We start from the raw sequence: 19,087 nt of genomic DNA on the forward strand, positions 1-19,087 counted from the left end.
CGCTGTGTCAGATCAACAACAATTGACGGAAACAAACTAGAAACCAATGATCATGACAATTTAGCCCACGGGGTGAAACTCCTGGAGAGCAGTTGTGAGTAGCCTGATTATCCATTAAATATTGACCATTTTACTTCGACGTATCCTGTTTTCAGGATATTTTTTGATTTGATTGGGTGCCATTTAGGTATAAGTCTATTTGAATGTTATGATGGGCTCCCGAGTGGCGCAGTGGTCTAATGCTTCGAACACACTGACATTGCATTTTGGTACACCAGAATTACATTCATTTCCAATGAAACGCTGCGTTTCCCTTGCAGCATTGAGTTGCCGAGGCAGTTGCAGTGTGTTCGGTGTGGTGCATACGTTGGATTTATCGAAAGTTTGCGTGAAATTGTATGCATAGACGGCTTGACAGAAATGGTAGCAGAAGGTGAATGTTGGTGAAGGTGAAACTTTTGTTGCATACATATCCAGATGGTGCTATTTTGCGCAATGACGCTGTCGGTGTGTTCGAAGCGTAAGGCACTGCATCTCGGTGCAAGAGGCATCACTACAGTCCCTGGTTCGATTCCAGCCTTTATCAGATCCAGTTGTGATTGGGAGTCCCATAGGGCGGAGCACAATTGGACCAGTGTCGTCCGTCATTGTAAATAAGAATTTGTTCTTAACTGACTTGCCTAGTTAAATAAAGGTTAAATAAAAATAAAAAAATAAAAAATATGTAAAAAGTGTCTGTCTCATTACATTGTCATACATTTTATCTCCAGCCTGCTCGGCCAAGGAAACCTATTTCATGAATCTCCCAACGAACAGTGCTTGTGCTGACGTTGCTTCCAGAGGCAGTTTGGAACTCTGTAGTGAGTGTTACAGACGATTTTTATGCGCTACACGCTTTAGCACTTCACACACACACACACACACACACTTGTGCGGCCTACCACTTTGCGGCTGAGCCGTTGTTGATCCTAGACGTTTCCACTTCATAACAACAGCACTTACAGTTGACTGGGCAAGCTCTAGCAGTGCAGAAATGTTACAAACTGACTTGTTGGAAAGGTGGCATCCTATGACGGTGCCACGCTGAAAGTCACTGAGCTCTTCATTAACCAGACCATTCTACTGACAATGTTTGTCTCTGGAGATTGCATGACTGTGTGCTCGATTTTATACACCTGTCAGCAATGGGTGTGGCTAAAATAGCTGAATCCACCAATTTGAAGGGGTGTCCACATACCTTTGTGTATATATAGTGTATTAGTGGACAAATAAAGCCCTCTGCAGCTTGGGAAACCTTTTGTTTTCTCTCACAAAAGTAGTGCACTGAAAGCCACGCCCGCACTAAGCCACGCCTCCAATATTTTTCAGTAAGTTATTTTTGGCCACCCATGAGTGGAAGAGTTTTACCAGTTTAAATGTTCTATGGTAGAAGTACGTTGGTCACTCTGACAGAGCTCCAGAGTTCCTCTGTGGAGATGGGAGAACCTTCCAGAAGAACAACAATCTCTGCAGCACTCCACCAATCAGTCCTTTATGGTAGAGTGGCCAGACGGAAGTCACTCCTCAGTAAAGGGCACATGATAGCCCACTTGGGGTTTGCCAAAAGACACCTAAAGGACTCTGAGATCATAAGAAAAAAGATTCTCTGGTCTGATGAAACTAAGATTGAACTCTGTGGCCTGAATGCCAAGCGGCACGTCTGGAGGAAACCTGGCACCATCCCTATGGTGAAGCATGGTGGTGGCAGCGTCATGCTGTGGGGACGTTTTTTAGCAGCAGGGACTGGGAGACTAGTCAGGATCGAGGGAAAGATGAACGGAGCAAAGTACAGAGAGATCATTGATGGAAACCTGCTCCAGAGCACTCAGGACCTCAGACTGGGGCCAATGTTCACCTTCCAACAGGACAATGACCCTAAGCACACATCCAAGACAATGCAGGAGTGATTTTGGGACAAGTCTCTGAATGCCCTTAAGTGGTCCAGCCAGAGCCCGAACACGATCGAACATCTCTGGAGAGACCTGAAAATAGCTGTCCAATGACGCTCCCCAACCAACCTGACAGAGCTTGAGAGGATCTGCAGAGAAGAATGAGCGAAACTCCCCAAATACAGGTGTGCCAAGCTTGTAGGGCCATACCCAAGAAGACTCAAGGCTGTAATCGCTGCCAAAGGTGCTTCAACAAAGTACTGAGTAAAGGGTCTGAATACTTACGTAAATGTGAAATTTTAGTTGTTTATTTATAGAAAATTAGCAAACATTTCTAAAAACCTGTTTTTGCTTTGTCATTATGGGGTATTGTTCATACATGGATTAAAACATGCATTCTTCTCATCTATTTTAGAATAAGGCTGTAACATAACAAAATGTGGAAAAAAGTCAAGGGGTCGGAATACTTTCCGAATGCACTGTCTGTAAAAAAACAAACATGTTTTTACACCTCCGTGTGTACAGTTAGGGATGTCACATTACTTTTAACATAATCATTGTGTTGAAAAATGTACACAACATGTTAAATGTGACAACACAGTGACTGTGTTAAAAGGAACACGTCGTCCCTAACTACACAGAGATGTGTTAAATAATAACAACTTGTGGCGTTTTTAATACATCTGTTCTAAGAGAGTAGATGCATGTTGACTTCGGATCCACAATGTGATTGGTCAATTAACACATCTAGGGTGTGTTGTATGGTTTTCAGATTTTAACACATTCATTGCAGGAATTGACACAAAATGTGTTGAAAAATGGACACATCATGTTGTGCCAACACGGTGATTGTGTTAAAAGTAATACATCTGGGATGACATGTATTACAAATGACTAAGAGTGTACTGTATCAATAACTGGTGGTCAATTCGAATATAATCTTTATTGCACTTTCAGATATGAAGGACTCCTATAATTTTTCATCTGAGCCTGTGTATACAGTACGTACGCACCACTTATGTTCTTCAATTTGCATAATTTGCTGAGGCTCTGAAAAGTATGGCCCTGGCTAAGAAAGGAAAAGCTAAACCTGGATTTCAAAAGTCTGACTCTTTATTCAAATCCCAAGGAGGAATAAGGGTCTCTTGACAGTGAAAAGAATCAAGTACTTTCATGAAGATGATGATAATAATAGAAGACAGGTTTAGTTCAGAGAGAGGATCACTCTGTCTGCACACAAAGTGGTATCTTGTGATTTGAAGCAGTGGCGAATCATAGGCGATTAAAACATGAGAGCGTTGCACTCAGGAGTTTAGGGGCTACCTTTTTCACCCTGATAATGCCCTCCTGAGTATTTTGATCAGTGATGATGGTGAATATGTCCTGTCCGTCTCGGTCGACGATGCTATACTGCATCTCAGCATTCCGCCCCACATCCGCATCGTTAGCCTTGATCCGACCTATGGCAGCTCCTACTTCAGCTGACTCCAGAGTGCTCAGACGAAATGTATCTGGGGAGATGAAGAAAAACTATGATTTAAGCACTGCCATTTTTATGCAATTTTCCTTGTGTGGGAATGATTGGCTATGTTATCATTAGTTGTGGGACTCCTTTAGAAATAATTATTTCGTACAGATGGTTCTCTTTGGGACTATGATGCCAGTCCTAACCATACGCTACATACAGTGCATAGAACAACATCTGCTTTTCAACGGAAATTAAAGGTTCAGTACAGTGGTAGAAAAAAGCTTATTGGTTATGTCTTAAAACCCTATCTGACATTGACTGTAGACAGAGATCACAAGATATTGTTGATAGGCCTACAAGCTAGAATAACCTTTGTTGACTTGGTTCAAACAGTTTTGCAGAGTTATAAAGCACATACATGTACTGTACAGTACAGAATTGTGTGCCTTCATTAAAAACAGGTCAACATGGAGAGCGGAATTGAGTCTTACGGTTGGCGAAGCGGGGTGGGCTGTCGTTCTCATCAGAGAGAGTGATGCTGACCGTGGTGGTTCCTGATAGTCCACCCATCTGGCCAGCCATGTCTTTAGCCTGGATCACAACCTGGTAGTTCTCCTTCGTCTCCCTGTCCATGTTGGGCAGGGCTGTCCTGATCGTACCTGAATAAGAAAATAGATTATTATCCGTATATATAAGTACGACAGGTGTATGATTGGTCAGGTTTAACCTCTCTTGGGTAGGGGGCAGTATTTTGACGTCCGGATGAAGAAGGTGCCCAGAGTAAACTGCCTGCTACTCAGTTCCAGAAGCTAAGATATGCATATTATTAGTAGATTTGGATAGAAAACACTCTGAAGTTTCTAAAACTGTTTGAATGATGTCTGTGAGTATAACAGAACTCATATGGCAGGCAAAAACCTGAGAAAAAATGCAACCAGGAATTGTGGAAATCTGAGGTTTGTAGTTTTTCAAGTGATTCCATATCCAATATACAGTGTCTGTGGGGACATTTTGCACTTCCTAAGGCTTCCACTAAATGTCAACGGTCCTTAGAACATTGTTTCAGGCTTCTACTGTGAATGGGGAGAGAATAAGAGCATATGGAGTCAGATGTCTGAGAAAATGACATGAGCTCAGTGGCACGCACTCATGTGAGTGTTAGCTGTGTTCTTTTTCTTTTTTGAAGACAAAGGAATCGTCCGGTTGGAATATTATGAAAGATTTATGATTAAAAACATTGTTTGACATGTTTCTACGAACTGTAATATACATTTTTTGGCTTTTCGTCTGAACTCACTGCGCGAGCACAGTGGATTTGGTTACTCGACTGAACGCGTGAACAAAATGATGGTATTTGGACATTAAGGATGGACTTTATACAAACAGATTAACACTTATTGTGGAACTGGGATTCCTGGGAGTGCATTCCGATGAAGATCATCAAAGGTAAGTGAATATTTATAATGCTATTTCTGAGTTTTGTTAACGCCACAAAATGGCGGGTTTGGTTTTGTGACTGAGCGCCGTACTCAGATTATTACAAAGTGTGCTTTCGCTGTAAAGCGTATTTGAAATCTGACACAGCAGTTGTATTAAGGAGAAGTGTATCTATAATTCTTTGAATAACAGGTGAATATTTTATCAAAGTTTGTGATGAGTATTTCTGTAAATTGATGTGCTAATTCACCGGAAGTTTTGGGAGGCAAAACATTTCTGAACATTACACGCCAATGTAAAATGGGGTTTTTGGATATAAATATGAACTTTATCGAGCAAAACATACATGTATTGTGTAACATGAAGTCCTATGAGTGCCATCTGATGAAGATCATCAAAGGTTAGTGATTAATTTTAGCTGTATTTCTGTTTTTTGTGACGCCTGTCCTTGCTTGGAAATTGGCTGTGTGGTTTTTCTTGTCTAGGCGCTGTCCTAACATAATCTAATGTTATGCTTTCGCCGTAAAGTCTTTTTGAAAATCGGACAATGTGGTTGGATTAACGAGAAGTGTATCTTTAAAATGGGATATAATAGTTGTATGTTTGAGAAATTTGAATTATGAGATGTTTGTTGCTTTGAAATTGGCGCCCTGCTATTTCACTGGCTATTGAATAGTGTGACGCTAGCGTCCCACATACCCCAGAGAGGTTTTAACATGAGTTAAAAATAATTTACAAGGACAAGATCTACTTTATTTAGAATAAACAATAATCTGTATTGCCAGTATTCAGTATGAGCGCAATATATTACAAATCTTGTTGAGTTATCAAATGAAGGCATCAAAAGCTGAACACCAATGTATACAGTTGAAGTCGGAAGTTTACATATAATTATGTTGGAGTCATTAAAACATATTTTTCAACCACTCCACAAATGTCTTGTTAACAAACTATAGTGTTGGCAAGTCGGTTAGGACATCTACTTTGTGCATGACAAGTAATTTTTCCAACAATTGTTTACAGACAGAATATTTCACTGTATCACAATTCCAGTGGGTCAGAAGTTTACATACACTAAGTTGACTGTGCCTTTAAACAGCTTGAAAATTCCAGAAAATGATGTCAAGCTTCTGATAGGGTAATTGACATCATTTGAGTCAATTGGAGGTGTACCCGTGGATGTATTTCAAAGCCTACCTTCAAACTCAGTGCCTCTTTGCTTGACATCATAGGAAAATCAAAAGAAATCAGCGTGGAGACTACAAAAAAATTGTAGACCTCCACAAGTCTGGTCAATCCTTTGGGAGCAATTTCCAAATGCCTTAAGGTACTACGTTCATCTGTACAAACGATAGTATGCAAGTGTAAACACCATGGGACCACGCAGACGTCATACTACTCAGGAAGGAGATGCATTCTGTCTCCTAGAGATGAACGTACTTTGGTGCGAAAAGTGCAAATCAATCCCAGAACAACAGCAAAGGACCTTGTGAAGATGCTGGAGGGAAAAGGTAACCTGAAATGCCGCTCAGCAAGGAAGAAGCCACTGCTCCAAAACTGCCATAAAAAGCCAGACTATGGTTTGCAACTGTAAGTGCGGACAAAGATCATACTTTCTGGAGAAATGTCCTCTGGTCGGATGAAACAAAAATATAACTGTTTGGCCATAATGACCATCGTTATGTTTGGAGAAAAAGGGGGACGCTTGCAAGCTGAAGAACACCATCCCAACCATGAAGCATGGGGGTGGCAGCCTCATGTTGTGGGGGTGCTTTGCTGCAGGAAGCACTGGTGCACTTCACAAAATAGATGGCATCATGAGGCTGGAAAATTGTGGATATATTGAAGCAACATCTCAAGACATCAGTCAGGAAGTTAAAACTTGGTCATAAATGGGTCTTCCAAATGGACAATGACCCCAAGCATACTTCCAAAGTTGTGGCAAAATGGCTTAAGGACAACAAAGTCAAGGTATTGGAGTGGCCATCACAAAGCCCTGACCTCAATCCTATAGAAAATGTATGGGCAGAACTGTGCGAACTGTGTGCGAGCAAGGAGGCCTACAAACCTTACTCAATTACACCAGCTCTGTCAGGAGGAATGGGACAAAATTCACCCAGTTTATTGTGGGAAGCTTGTGGAAGGCTACCAGAAACGTTTGACCCAAGTTAAACAATTTAAAGGCAATACTAATTGAATGTATGTAAACTTCTGACCCACTGGGAATGTGATGAAAGAAATTAAAGTTGAAATAAGTAATTCTATCAACTATTATTCTGACATTTCACATTCTTAAAATAAAGTGGTGATCCTAACTGACCTAAGACATGGATTTTTTACCAGGATTAAATGTCAGTAATTTTGAAAAACTGAGTTTAAATATATTTGGCTAAGGTGTATATAATCTTCCGACTTCAACTGTATTTACACCACACCAACAGTTCACGGCAGACATTACCCCACAAATAAAATATCATTGCTTGATTCAGACGAGAGGAAACCTTTGATTCACCTCAACTCACTTCTCATTCACAAAAAAACACCCCATACTGAGTGCTGCTGAGTCTCTTTTTGTAGAAAGATAATATGCACACAAGATTCCTAATTTCAAGTGTTTGCGTGCCCATTTTTCTTGTTGGGAATATCTTACCATTGTCTGAATCCACTGAGAAATAGGGTTGACCCTGTAGAATACTGTACACAAGCTTGGCACTGTTCCCGTATGTTTGATCGTCAGCATCTGTCGCGGTAACTTGTATAACTGACGTGCCTGTGGAGGAGAAGATAGAGATAATGCACATATCCAAGATAATGCACATAGCCATACAATTTCATTACACATGGAGCAATTATTAGGAATGCACTAACATGCATATAATAGTCATTATAACCACAATGAAATTTGATTAATTAATTTGAAATGTGATCCAGCTCAAAGGGAGGCAGAAGTTGAGGCATTGAAATTTATGTTTCACAGTTAACATTGCCCAGGGAATTATGCACAATGTATTGCTCTTTTCAGTATAGATATAGCAACCAAAAAAAAGTATCCCAAAATAATCTAATAAAATAAAAGTGCAAGTTGCAATCAAATACGGTTCTTGAGAGCGATGCTATAGGGTTCTCAAACTCAAAGCCAGTTCCACTGCATTTTTGTCATTGTTCCCCTATAATCAGAGACTTATTTGCACCTGGGACACCCTGTAAATGCAATGTTCAGGTAGAACAGATAACCAGCAGGCTCTGGACCTCGTAGGGTATGAGTTGATTACCCCTGCCATAAGGGAACCATTTTAGGGTCTCTGAAGAACCATAAAAGGGATGGTTCTTTGAAGAACCATACAACAATCCAAAACTAGAGATGTTTTGGCCCTCCAGGATGAGAATTTAATACCTCTGCTATAGGGTTTCAAGCCTTATTTGCATACTTCCCAAGATGCCTACTGTGGGAATTTTTGTTACCTGTACCACCCATGACTGTTTGCTAGTGACAGGGAGATTGTTATTAGATTCATGCATTTTCAGTCATGTGGTCTTCACCAAGTGAGAGTCTAAGTAAATAGATTGTCATCAAAATGTAATTCTTTAAAGCTCATGAAGTCAAAAATCATGTTTTTCATGAAATTGGATGATATTTGAAGGAAACAAGATCAACGTATGGCAAATGACTGTTGCGTCTACATTGATCAGGTTTGATCATAAAGTTAGTGTTACCATCCCCCATGTCAAACACTTGCAATTATTATTAAGGGGACAAGGTAACATCACCTTAACTCTTATTTTAATACACCAATGGTAACATGATATTCTGTTACATAATTTAAATAAGTTCAGCCTTGTATCCAACATTGGAGAAGGCGTGTTTGCAAAGGAGCGTGGTTTATATAGCTAGATAACTACTCTACTGATGCCAATATTTTACTGGAGGTGTCAAGAAATATAATTAAAAGTTAACCATATTCATCTCTGGCGAAGATACTAATGTTTCCCCTTTCATCTGTGTCTTCAGCCAGCATGAAACAAAAGGGGGGAGGGTCGTTCAAAACTCAGGTGGGGGGGGAGTATTTCTATCTAATGGGGAACCCAACCCGACTCAAGTGGCTGTGCCCCTACACAGTCATGTGAAATCCATAGATTAAGAGCTAATTAATTTACTTCAATTGACTGATTTTCTTATATGAACTGTAACTTAATAAAATCTTTGAAATTGTTGCATATTGCCTTTACATTTTAGTGTTAGCTAGGGTTTGATGTAGGTGTATCTACCTGTCAGTTATAAAATCATTTACACACCACAAAAACCATAAAGACACACACACAATGAGAAATTGAGATTGTGTGCTACTGATTGAACACAGACAAATCGAAAACTTTCTTGTGCATGTGCACCATCTCCCCTCCACGACCCTGCACATGACTCAAGTTCAAATACAAAATAAACATTTCTGACAAAATAAAAAATATATTGAAAGCATTGTTTACTAATGGGGAATGCAGTCAGAGGCTATACAGGTGGTTCAGATTACAGTCCCCCCAGGTCTCTCTTTGCTGAAGCCATATGTGCACGTTTCAGTGCCCAACAGGTCATAGATCGGATTTTTGTCCAGGAGGAACAAGAGAACAATGATTTAGAAGTGGAGGAGGTATCTGAAGAAGAAGAAGATGGGGAAGAATACAACCCAGAGCAAGATGCATCATCTTCAGATGAAGAAGAAATCCCCCAAGCTGAATGAGAGACATTTTTATCAAAGAATATCAAAATATCATGGTCCTTGTCACCATATGACAACCAGGGCAGAATGGCAGCACAAAATGTCATAAGGGTGTCCCCAGGGCCCACAAGACATGCAGGAGCCCATGCCCAGGACATCGCCTCAACATTCTACATATTCATCACACCAGCCATCGAAAAAATTATCCTGGAGATTACAAATTTGGAGGGTTTCCGTAAATATGGAGATAACTGGAAAAGGATGGATGAGATTGACCTGCGTGCCTACATAGGGCTGCTAATCTTAGCGGGTATGTATAGGTCCTGAAGCGAGGCTACATGTAGTCTCTGGGATGCAGAGAGTGGAAGGGTGATTTTCCATGCCACGATGCCACTGAAAGTCTTTCACACTTTGTCAAGAAAGCTACGACTTGATAACCATGAGTCAAGACCTGCAAGATGTGTGAGAGAAACTGGTGGCCATAAGAGTGGTCTGGGAGAAGTGGGTGGACCGTCTGCCATACCTCTACAACCCTGGGCCTGAAGTAACAGTGGATGAGCAACTGGTTCCATTCAGAGTTACATTTTTATTTTCATATCTGTAATGTAAGTGATTTTCACTGTTAATTTTATTATGTATTGCTGTAATATCATTGATTTATGTGATTGTTTTCTGAGACACTAATACTAATTATTGATAGTAATCTCTTTTGTCAAGAAGGTCGCTGTCCTTTCCGGCAGTATATGTCCAGCAAGCCAGCAAAGTATGACGTCAAGATATGGGTGGCCTGTGACGTACAATCCAGCTACGCTTGGAAGATGCAAGTCTACACATGGAAGAACCAGGGGATGCGGGTTGTGCTTAATGTGACAGATGGACTGAGGGGGCACAATGTCACGTGTGACAATTTCTTCACCTCTTATGAACTCAGCCAGCAGCTCCTGAAGAGGAAGATCAACATGGTTGGCACAGTTAGAAAGAACAAGCCTGAGCTCCCCCCTGCACTCCTCGCAACAAGGGGGAGAGAGGCCTTCTCATCAAAGTTTGCCTTCACCCCCACCACCACTCTAGTTTATTACCTCCCAAAGAGGAACAATAATGTGGTCCTCCTGAGCACACTGCACAAAACGGCTGAGATCAGTGATCATGAGGACAGGAAGCCAGCCATCATCCTGGACTACAACCACAACAAAAGAGGCGTGGACAACCTGGACAAGGTGATTGGAACTTACAGCTGCAGCAGGATGACTGCCCGCTGGCCCCTGGTCATCTTCCATAACATCATTAATGTGTCCACATACAATGCCTTTGTGATATGGAGCAAGATCAACCCTACCTGCATGCCTGATAAGCGGAACAAGAGGAGGGTGTTCCTGGAGCAGCTGAGAAAGTCACCTGTAACCCCACACATTCAAAGGATGCAGCAGCCTTTGCAGGGCTTGTGAAAGCTGTTCAGGGGGCTGAAACTTGTCTTGATCCAGCTGGGGCAGGCAAGGAGGAGATGACAATTCTGCCCCCCCAAAGAAGGACTGTAAAACAAATACTATGTGCTGCACATGTGCAAAATACATCTGCAAAGTCCATGCACACACACTTGCATACTGTCCTGTATGTGCGAATTAGAGTCGATTGATTTATGTTCTTCACATTTTTCTTTTGCATCTATTATCTTATTTTCGTCTTATTTACAGTTGTTGTTTATACATCTTGTGGGTGGGGGCAATGGTTAAAAAAAAATTAGAAGACTAGTATTTTGTAGTTGAATTCTTTATTGTACAGTATATAACAATATATCACTATTCAAGACTTATTGTTTTCCTTCAATAAAATGCATTCAAAACTACTTTCTGCACATTTATGCTACTTTCTTAGGCTATACAAGTGCTATCTCTTGCAAAATAAATTTATGTTTACACCTATGCAGTACCTTTAGAAATAATAATAATAATAGACCTCTGGAGAGACCGGGTCAGTAACTAATACTCTTAGTAAAAATATTTATCTTCAACTTGCAATCTGTGGATTCTATTCGATTTAGATAGATTAAAATTGTATGTTAAACATCACAGCATAGTTGAAAGATAAGTGTTGCGTAGAAATCAGAAGAGGGTGGCCAGCAGAGATAGGTGGGATGGGCTGAGGGAAGCTGAGGGTTGGGATGTGGAATTGGAGACAAGTGAGAGTGGAGTTGCTGGGCACGGGATAGAATGACGGTCAAAGATAAAAGTAAAAAAATTAAGTCAAAATAAAACAACAAAAAGTATTCTTTGAATGACACTGAGGGGCAGTTGTTACATCTAATGCCTGTTTTCCTGAGGCTGATGCCACACAGCTGTTTGTACACATGCATATACACACACACTCATTCAAATGCACACATGTGCACATACATGGACACAAACACACATGTAAATAGTACCATACATGCACTCAAACATATTCAGTTGGCTTTGCTGTTAGGATTTTTGTTGTCCTTGATGTCTTTTTTGTTGTTGTTGCATTGCTGTTTTCTGTTTTCCTTTGTCTTTTTTCTCTTTTGTTAATTTTGTTGGTTATTGGTGCATGGGGGGGAGAGTGGTGAAACTTACGCACTCCAAAAACAATGCCTAGAGTTTCTTGTTCTCTCAACACATAATTCATTTTTGCTTTGTTCATTGTCCTCGATGCGAAAGTGATAGGCTTCTCTTCACCGGAAGGCATGGGACATGACTCCTCTCACACCATAGGGACTAGCATCCCAAGTTATTTGGATGGGCAATGATGTGTCAAAGTTTTGTCAGTGCAGATTTCCGGAGTGTTTTCTTGGTTTTCATGAATGCTTCCTCGCATTGTTTTGTCCATTTCCATGTTTTGTCCTAACAAAGCAATTGATGCAGCAGCTTCAGCTTCGTTGCTAAGCTTGGAAGAAAGTGTCCATAGTTATTCAGTAACAACAGGAAGAATGTAGTTGGCTCACGTTCTGAGGAGCTGGGGCGTCCAAGATAGCCTTGACCTTGGACAAAGCCTTGTAAAAGCCTGTAGCGTCGATGACGTGTCCAAGGTACTTAACCAAGGATTGGAAGAATGCACATTTCTCCTTACAAACTCGCAGTCCATAGTCCTTCAATCTCTGTAATGTTGCATCCAAGTTCTGGAGATTATCCCTTTCGTTCCTTTCCAGTAACAAGGATGCCATCCAGGTAGCATTGGTCTTCTGGCAATCCATTCAGGATCTGGTCCATCTCCTTTTGGAACAGTGCTAGTGCACTTGTGATTCCGAATGGTAGACGACAATACCTGAAGAGCCCATTTTGCGTCAGAACAGTCAGCAGCTCTTTTGACATTTCTTCCACGTGCATCTGCAAGTAGGCTTGGTAGTGGTTTATTTTGCTTTTGACTGCCGGCTAAATTGATGTGTGGTAGCAGATACTGTTCAGCGGACAACACAGGGTTAACTGTGACTTTAAAAAGTCTCCACATATCCTTATTCCACCGTCCTTGTTAAGGACTGGTACGATGGGTGTCGCCTGTTCACTCACACTGACCGGCTCCAGGACTTTGTTTTTGACTAGAGTAGGGAATGTCAACAAATCATGTCTCTCTTATGTGTGGGAATACTGGGTAACAGAATATCATCATTAAAATCACATGGAGGTGATTTCCTGGTGTTTTTACAGTTTTTTTATGTCCAACAATATATTTTTAAAAACATGCGGTGTATATATATATTTTTTGGGGGCCAAATAAAACCATGCCTGCTGGCCGCCAGTTGGGGAACCCTGGACTAGAGCGTCCAAGTCAGCCTCAACTTTTGGTCTGATAGCATAAGGTACCAGTCGTGTTTTCAGAAACTTTGGTTTGTTGTCTGGCTTAATGCTAAGTTTCACTCTAATATATTTCATGAAACCCAGCTCTCCATTAAATACTTCTCCATGTTTCTTTAAGATAGGCCTGTGTCTCCATGTGTCATTGTATGCACTGATGGCCAGTCCAGCATGATTTTCTCCAACCACGAACATCCCAGTAGTGATGGACAGTTTCCTTTCACAATATAGACAGGCATTTTTTCAGTTTGTCCCTTTATCTGAACTGTGACCTCAGTGATGCCTCTCATGGCGACAGATTCACCCGTGTAAGATTTTAATATGATGTGTGCTGGCTGAAGTGGAAGGTGTTCCAGTGTCTTTTTTTCAAACTGTGTCTGACACAAGAGATACAGCTGCCCATGTCAATCTCTATATGCACCGGCTGCCATCTAGCAAGGGAGAGACATAGTAGCCATGCAGCCCCCCAGCAACAGTCAGTATATTCAGTGTGACTTCCTCGTCTGATTGGTCACTTGCTAAACAGCCTAAACATGTCTATTTTTCTAGTGTTGGAATGTCTCTTTCTTGTTTTCAGTCTTACACGTTTCCTCTGAGCTCTTTTTGTTTCTGCAGGCTCGTTCGACAAGGCGCTTTTTTACCACAGGCTCATCAATCCATGTCCTTACGCCAGCATGTAGACGCCTGATATCCTGCTTTGACACAGTGGAAGCATGTGCATTGATTTCCCTCTCCTGATTTTCAGTTGCAACTTGGTGCACATTTCCTGATAAATCCAACTGTTGAGCCTCTTTTGCAGCTATTTCCATGGACACACTGACTGTAATAGCTTTTGAAAAGGTCCAATTACTTTCAGTCAATAGTCTCTTGTGTAGCTTCATGCCTTAGCTCACATACTAGTCTGTCTCTAATGCTGTCATTTAGAACATCAAACTCACAGTGCACTGATAGTTTATTCAATGCAGCAGCAAACGTGTCACTGATTCTACCTATTCCTGACTTCTTCTGTGGAACCCTTCACCAATAACTAGTGATTTGGTGAAAATGGTCCTTCCAGTATTTCCACAATACCCCCACACCGCAGACTGCGGAGTAAATTACATTTCTTTGGCCCCATAATACTAAATAATTTAGGCACAATTTTGTCCTCATCAATGTAATATGCAAGAACACAATATTCAAACTGTTCTGTATAAGAGCTCCACTGCTCAATACTTTCATCAAATGTTTCCAGCAATTCCAGCCACAATTTCATCAATGTTTTCAAACATTCCAGCAATTCCAGCCACAATTCCAGTCACAGTTAACCTCAACATCCTCTCTCTTGAATCAGTTAATGATTCCATCATTATGTGAACACGATAGAGGACGATTATTTGCCATATTGGCAAATAGGCTTTTATTTAACTTGCAATTACACTTTCTAATAATTTGTGGGCTAATAATTGGAAATGTATTCCAGTTTGCCCGTTTTACTTTTTAAGGCTTTGTGTGTATTTGTGCCTACTTGTTAATATAGATTAACTTAATTAAGTTCAGTGTAATGAGGCAAAACCTTCACTAAAGATTCAACCTTCCACTATTACATATGCATATTATGGTGTCAATTACATGATTTGATTTCCAGTTCATTATCTCTAAAAATAATTGTCAATCACATTTCTAAATGGAAATACAGCATCACAAAAGGACCAACTCAGACTAAGCAGTTGTTTTTACTCACCTACATCTGACATCTCTGGGACACTGGCGAAATAGATGTCTTTTGAGAACTTTGGCTCATTGTCATTGATGTCATGGATCTTGATGTTAAATTCAGTATCAGCCTCCAGTGTCTTGTTGGTCCTCTTATCCACCACCTTAGCATGGAGTGTGTATATGGCCCTCTCCTCCCTGTCCAACCGCTTAGTGGCGTGAATGTCACCTGAGTTCTCATCTATTAGAAACAAGCTCCCCACCCCGTCTCCAGTTAGAATGTACTTCACGTTACCATCCCCTCGGTCCATATTGGAATGCAGCTGTGGATAGAAAGAAGGAAAAAACCATGTAAGAGATTTCTTTTGAGATGGAGAGAACATTCAGTCAGTCAGGAAATTTGAAATGTACAAAAAACTCAAATGTAAATAACAGATTCAACACGAAATTCAACATTACATCTTTACATCTGCCTTGGATTAGAATCTCTGGACAGATGTTCATATACAGCCAAGCTAGCTATAACATAATAAGACCGTAATTTCCGGACTATAAGCCGCAACTTTTTTCCCACGCTTTGAACCTCGCGGCTTAAACAATGACGCGGCTAATGCATGGATTTTTCCCGCTTTCAAATAAAAATAAATTAAAAAAAAGATTCTGTGACGTGCTCAGTTTTTTGGCGGCATGAAGCTTTCATTAGACCAATGAAATTGCCAAACGGGTTAAGGTCAAACAACTTTTTTGTTTACTGTTTAGATTAAATCGAGCGCGCTCAAACTTCCCATCATTCTGAATGCAGTAGTCATTTTGTCACCCTGATTCCTGGGGGCACAAAGTATTTGCAGCCACTCGACATCAGTGTAAATCGTGCATTTAAGGTGGCGCTGGATGTTCAGTGGGAGGCTTGGATGACAAGTGGGGAGAAATCCTTCACTAAAACGGGTCGCATGCGAAGAGCAACTTATGGTCAAGTCTGCCAGTGGGTCCTGACAGCGTGGAGCATTGTCAAAAAATCCACTATCATCAATGGGTTTCAAAAGGCTGGACTGCTGCGTGTTGAAGAGGGCTCAGCGGGCTATTCAACTCCGAGTGGTTTCAGTGCACAGGACGAGGAAGATAGTGACCAATGACTTTCTTGGTAGGCTACTGTTTACTGCAATTTTTTGATTTTTTGTTACAAGCCGTGTTTCGATAAAGCCTATTTATTTTTGTTACACGCCGTGTTTCGTTAAAGCCTATTTATTTTTGTTACAAGCCGTGTTTCGTTAAAGCCTATTTATTTTTGTTACAAGCCGTGTTTTGTTAAAGCCTGTGTAAAGTTCATTTGTTTCAATGTACCGGTAGGCACCTGCGCCTCTCCCGAGTCCGTACGGGAGTTGCAGCTACCAAATACTACCAATTGGATACCATGAAATTGGGAGACAAAGGGGGTAAAATAATAAAATAAAAAAACATGAATGGTTGCTCAGAGACTGCTCTGTTTGGCACAGAACATCCATCTTGCATTCCAATGGATTCTTAGCAAAGTGAGTATGTACTTAAAGCTTGTCCCTCAAATTCATTGCAATGCTTCTTATCCTAATTGTAATTTCCCCCTGAAGTGGCCACGCAGGGCATGCCCTGTCTGATTGAAATAATCATATTCTGTGGGTAATTTTAAACGGACAACTCTTAAGTCCTGTATTTGATGTTACAACACCCACATCAATATACTCCTACATAAAAAAATCTATAGTATACTATGGTAGAAATACTATTCACTCCAGTGTATTTGCAGACTTTAGTATATACATTTAATATAATACCATAGTATTTACAGTTAACTATAGAATGAATAGTAGTGTTTAGTATAATGTTTTTGCTTTATTATCTTTGACAAAGAAGTGCAAGCTTTCTCCTAGAGGAATATTCAAAGACCACATTTTCCATAATCTGTAGCTAGCTCAAAATAGGGTATTTTCAAGTATTTCCGCTCTTTTCTATAATGTGTAGTGTACACAATATATGGTCTACTTGGCATGTAGATTTCTTACTTATGGGTGGCACAAATTGGGATATGGGGGAGGGGGCAGGGTATATGCAAAGTATTACTATAGTTAGAAAAGTGATGTGTTTTTGCGGACTGTAGTGTTTTTGTAGACTTTGCTGTGTGGTATTTCCAACAGTGTTTTTTTGTGGATACTACTGTAGTATTCCTATAGGGAATTCCTATAGGGATACTACTATGTATAATATAGAATTCTAGAGTATACTACAAAATTCTGTAGTAAGCACTATATGATTGAGGGATACAAAAGTGTGTACGGTGGTAGTACAGCGGGGGGGGGGGGGGAAAGTATTTGATCCCCTGCTGATTTTGTACGTTTGCCCACTGACAAAGAAAGGATCAGTCTATAATTTTAATGGTAGGTTTATTTGAACAGTGAGAGACAGAATAACAACAAAAATATCCAGAAAAACGCATGTAAAAAATGTTATAAATTGATTTGCATTTTAATGAGGGAAATAAGTATTTGACCCCTCTGCAAAACATGACTTAGTACTTGGTGGCAAAACCCTTGTTGGCAATCACAGAGGTCAGACGTTTCTTGTAGTTGGCCACCAGGTTTGCACACATCTCAGGAGGGATTTTGTCCCACTCCTCTTTGCAGATCTTCTCCAAGTCATTAAGGTTTCGAGGCTGACGTTTGGCAACTCGAACCTTCAGCTCCCTCCACAGATTTATGGGATTAAGGTCTGGAGACTGGCTAGGCCACTCCAGGACCTTAATGTGCTTCTTCTTGAGCCACTCCTTTGTTGCCTTGGCCGTGTGTTTTGGGTCATTATCATGCTGGAATACCCATCCACGACCCATTTTCAATGCCCTGGCTGAGAGAAGGTTCTCACCCAAGATTTGACAGTACATGGCCCTGTCCATCGTCCCTTTGATGCGGTGAAGTTGTCCTGTCCCCTTAGCAGAAAAACACCCCCAAAGCATAATGTTTCCACCTCCATGTTTGACGGTGGAGATGGTGTTCTTGGGGTCATAGGCAGCATTCCTCCTCCTCCAAACACGGCGAGTTGAGTTGATGTCAAAGAGCTCCATTTTGGTCTCATCTGACCACAACACTTTCACCAGTTGTCCTCTGAGTCATTCAGAAGTTCATTGGCAGACTTCAGACAGGCCTGTATATGTATTCTTGAGCAGGGGGACCTTGCGGGCGCTGCAGGATTTCAGTCCTTCACGGCGTAGTGTGTTACCAATTGTTTTCTTGGTGACTATGGTCCCAGCTGCCTTGAGATCATTGACAAGATCCTCCCGTGTAGATCTGGGCTGATTCCTCACCATTCACATGATCATTGCAAGTCCACGAGGTGAGATCTTGCATGGAGCCCCAGGCCGAGGGATATTGACAGTTCTTTTGTGTTTCTTCCATTTGCGAATAATCGCACCAAATGTTGTCACCTTCTCACCAAGCTGCTTGGCGATGGTCTTGTAGCCGATTCCAGCCTTGTGTAGGTCTACAATCTTGTCCCTGACATCCTTGGAGAGCTCTTTGGTCTTGGCCATGGTGGAGAGTTTGGAATCTGATTGATTGATTGCTTCTGTGGACAGGTGTCTTTTTTAGATAGATAGATAGATAGATAGATAGATAGATAGATAGATAGATAGATAGATAGATAGATAGATAGATAGATAGATAGATAGATAGATAGATAGATAGATAGATAGATAGATAGATAGATAGATAGATAGATAGATAGATAGATAGATAGATAGAGTACCAGTCAAACGTTTGGACACACCAACTTATTTAAGGGTTTTTCTTTATTTGTACAATTTTCTACATTGTACAATAATAGTGAAGCCATCAAAACTATGAAATAACACATATGGAATCTTGTAGTAACCAGAAAAAGTGTTAAACAAAGCACTCTCAACCAGCTTCACCTGGAATGCTTTTCCAGCAGTCTTGAAGGAGTTCCCATATATGCTGCTTTTCCTTCACTCTGTGGTCCAACTCATCCCAAACCATCTCAATTGGGTTGAGGTCGTGCAAT

At 40.8% G+C, this 19,087-nt stretch overlaps 1 protein-coding gene across 1 annotated transcript in view; it reads right to left on the reverse strand.

Moving 5' to 3' along the window:
- LOC106578577 (cadherin-10) overlaps positions 1 to 19,087 on the reverse strand; it is a 71,094-nt gene that overhangs the window by 25,182 nt on the left and 26,825 nt on the right. The window contains exons 3-6 of the mRNA XM_014157565.3: positions 15,072 to 15,366; positions 7,484 to 7,603; positions 3,888 to 4,055; positions 3,252 to 3,439 (exon numbers count right to left, since the gene is read on the reverse strand). Of these exons, the coding sequence (XP_014013040.1) occupies positions 3,252 to 3,439; positions 3,888 to 4,055; positions 7,484 to 7,603; positions 15,072 to 15,366 (771 nt within the window). The remainder of the gene's footprint in view (positions 1 to 3,251; positions 3,440 to 3,887; positions 4,056 to 7,483; positions 7,604 to 15,071; positions 15,367 to 19,087) is intronic.

Source organism: Salmo salar, chromosome 19 (genome assembly GCF_965601325.2).
Source record: "Salmo salar chromosome 19, fSalSal1, whole genome shotgun sequence".
In the NCBI taxonomy this organism is placed as follows: Eukaryota; Metazoa; Chordata; class Actinopteri; order Salmoniformes; family Salmonidae; genus Salmo; species Salmo salar.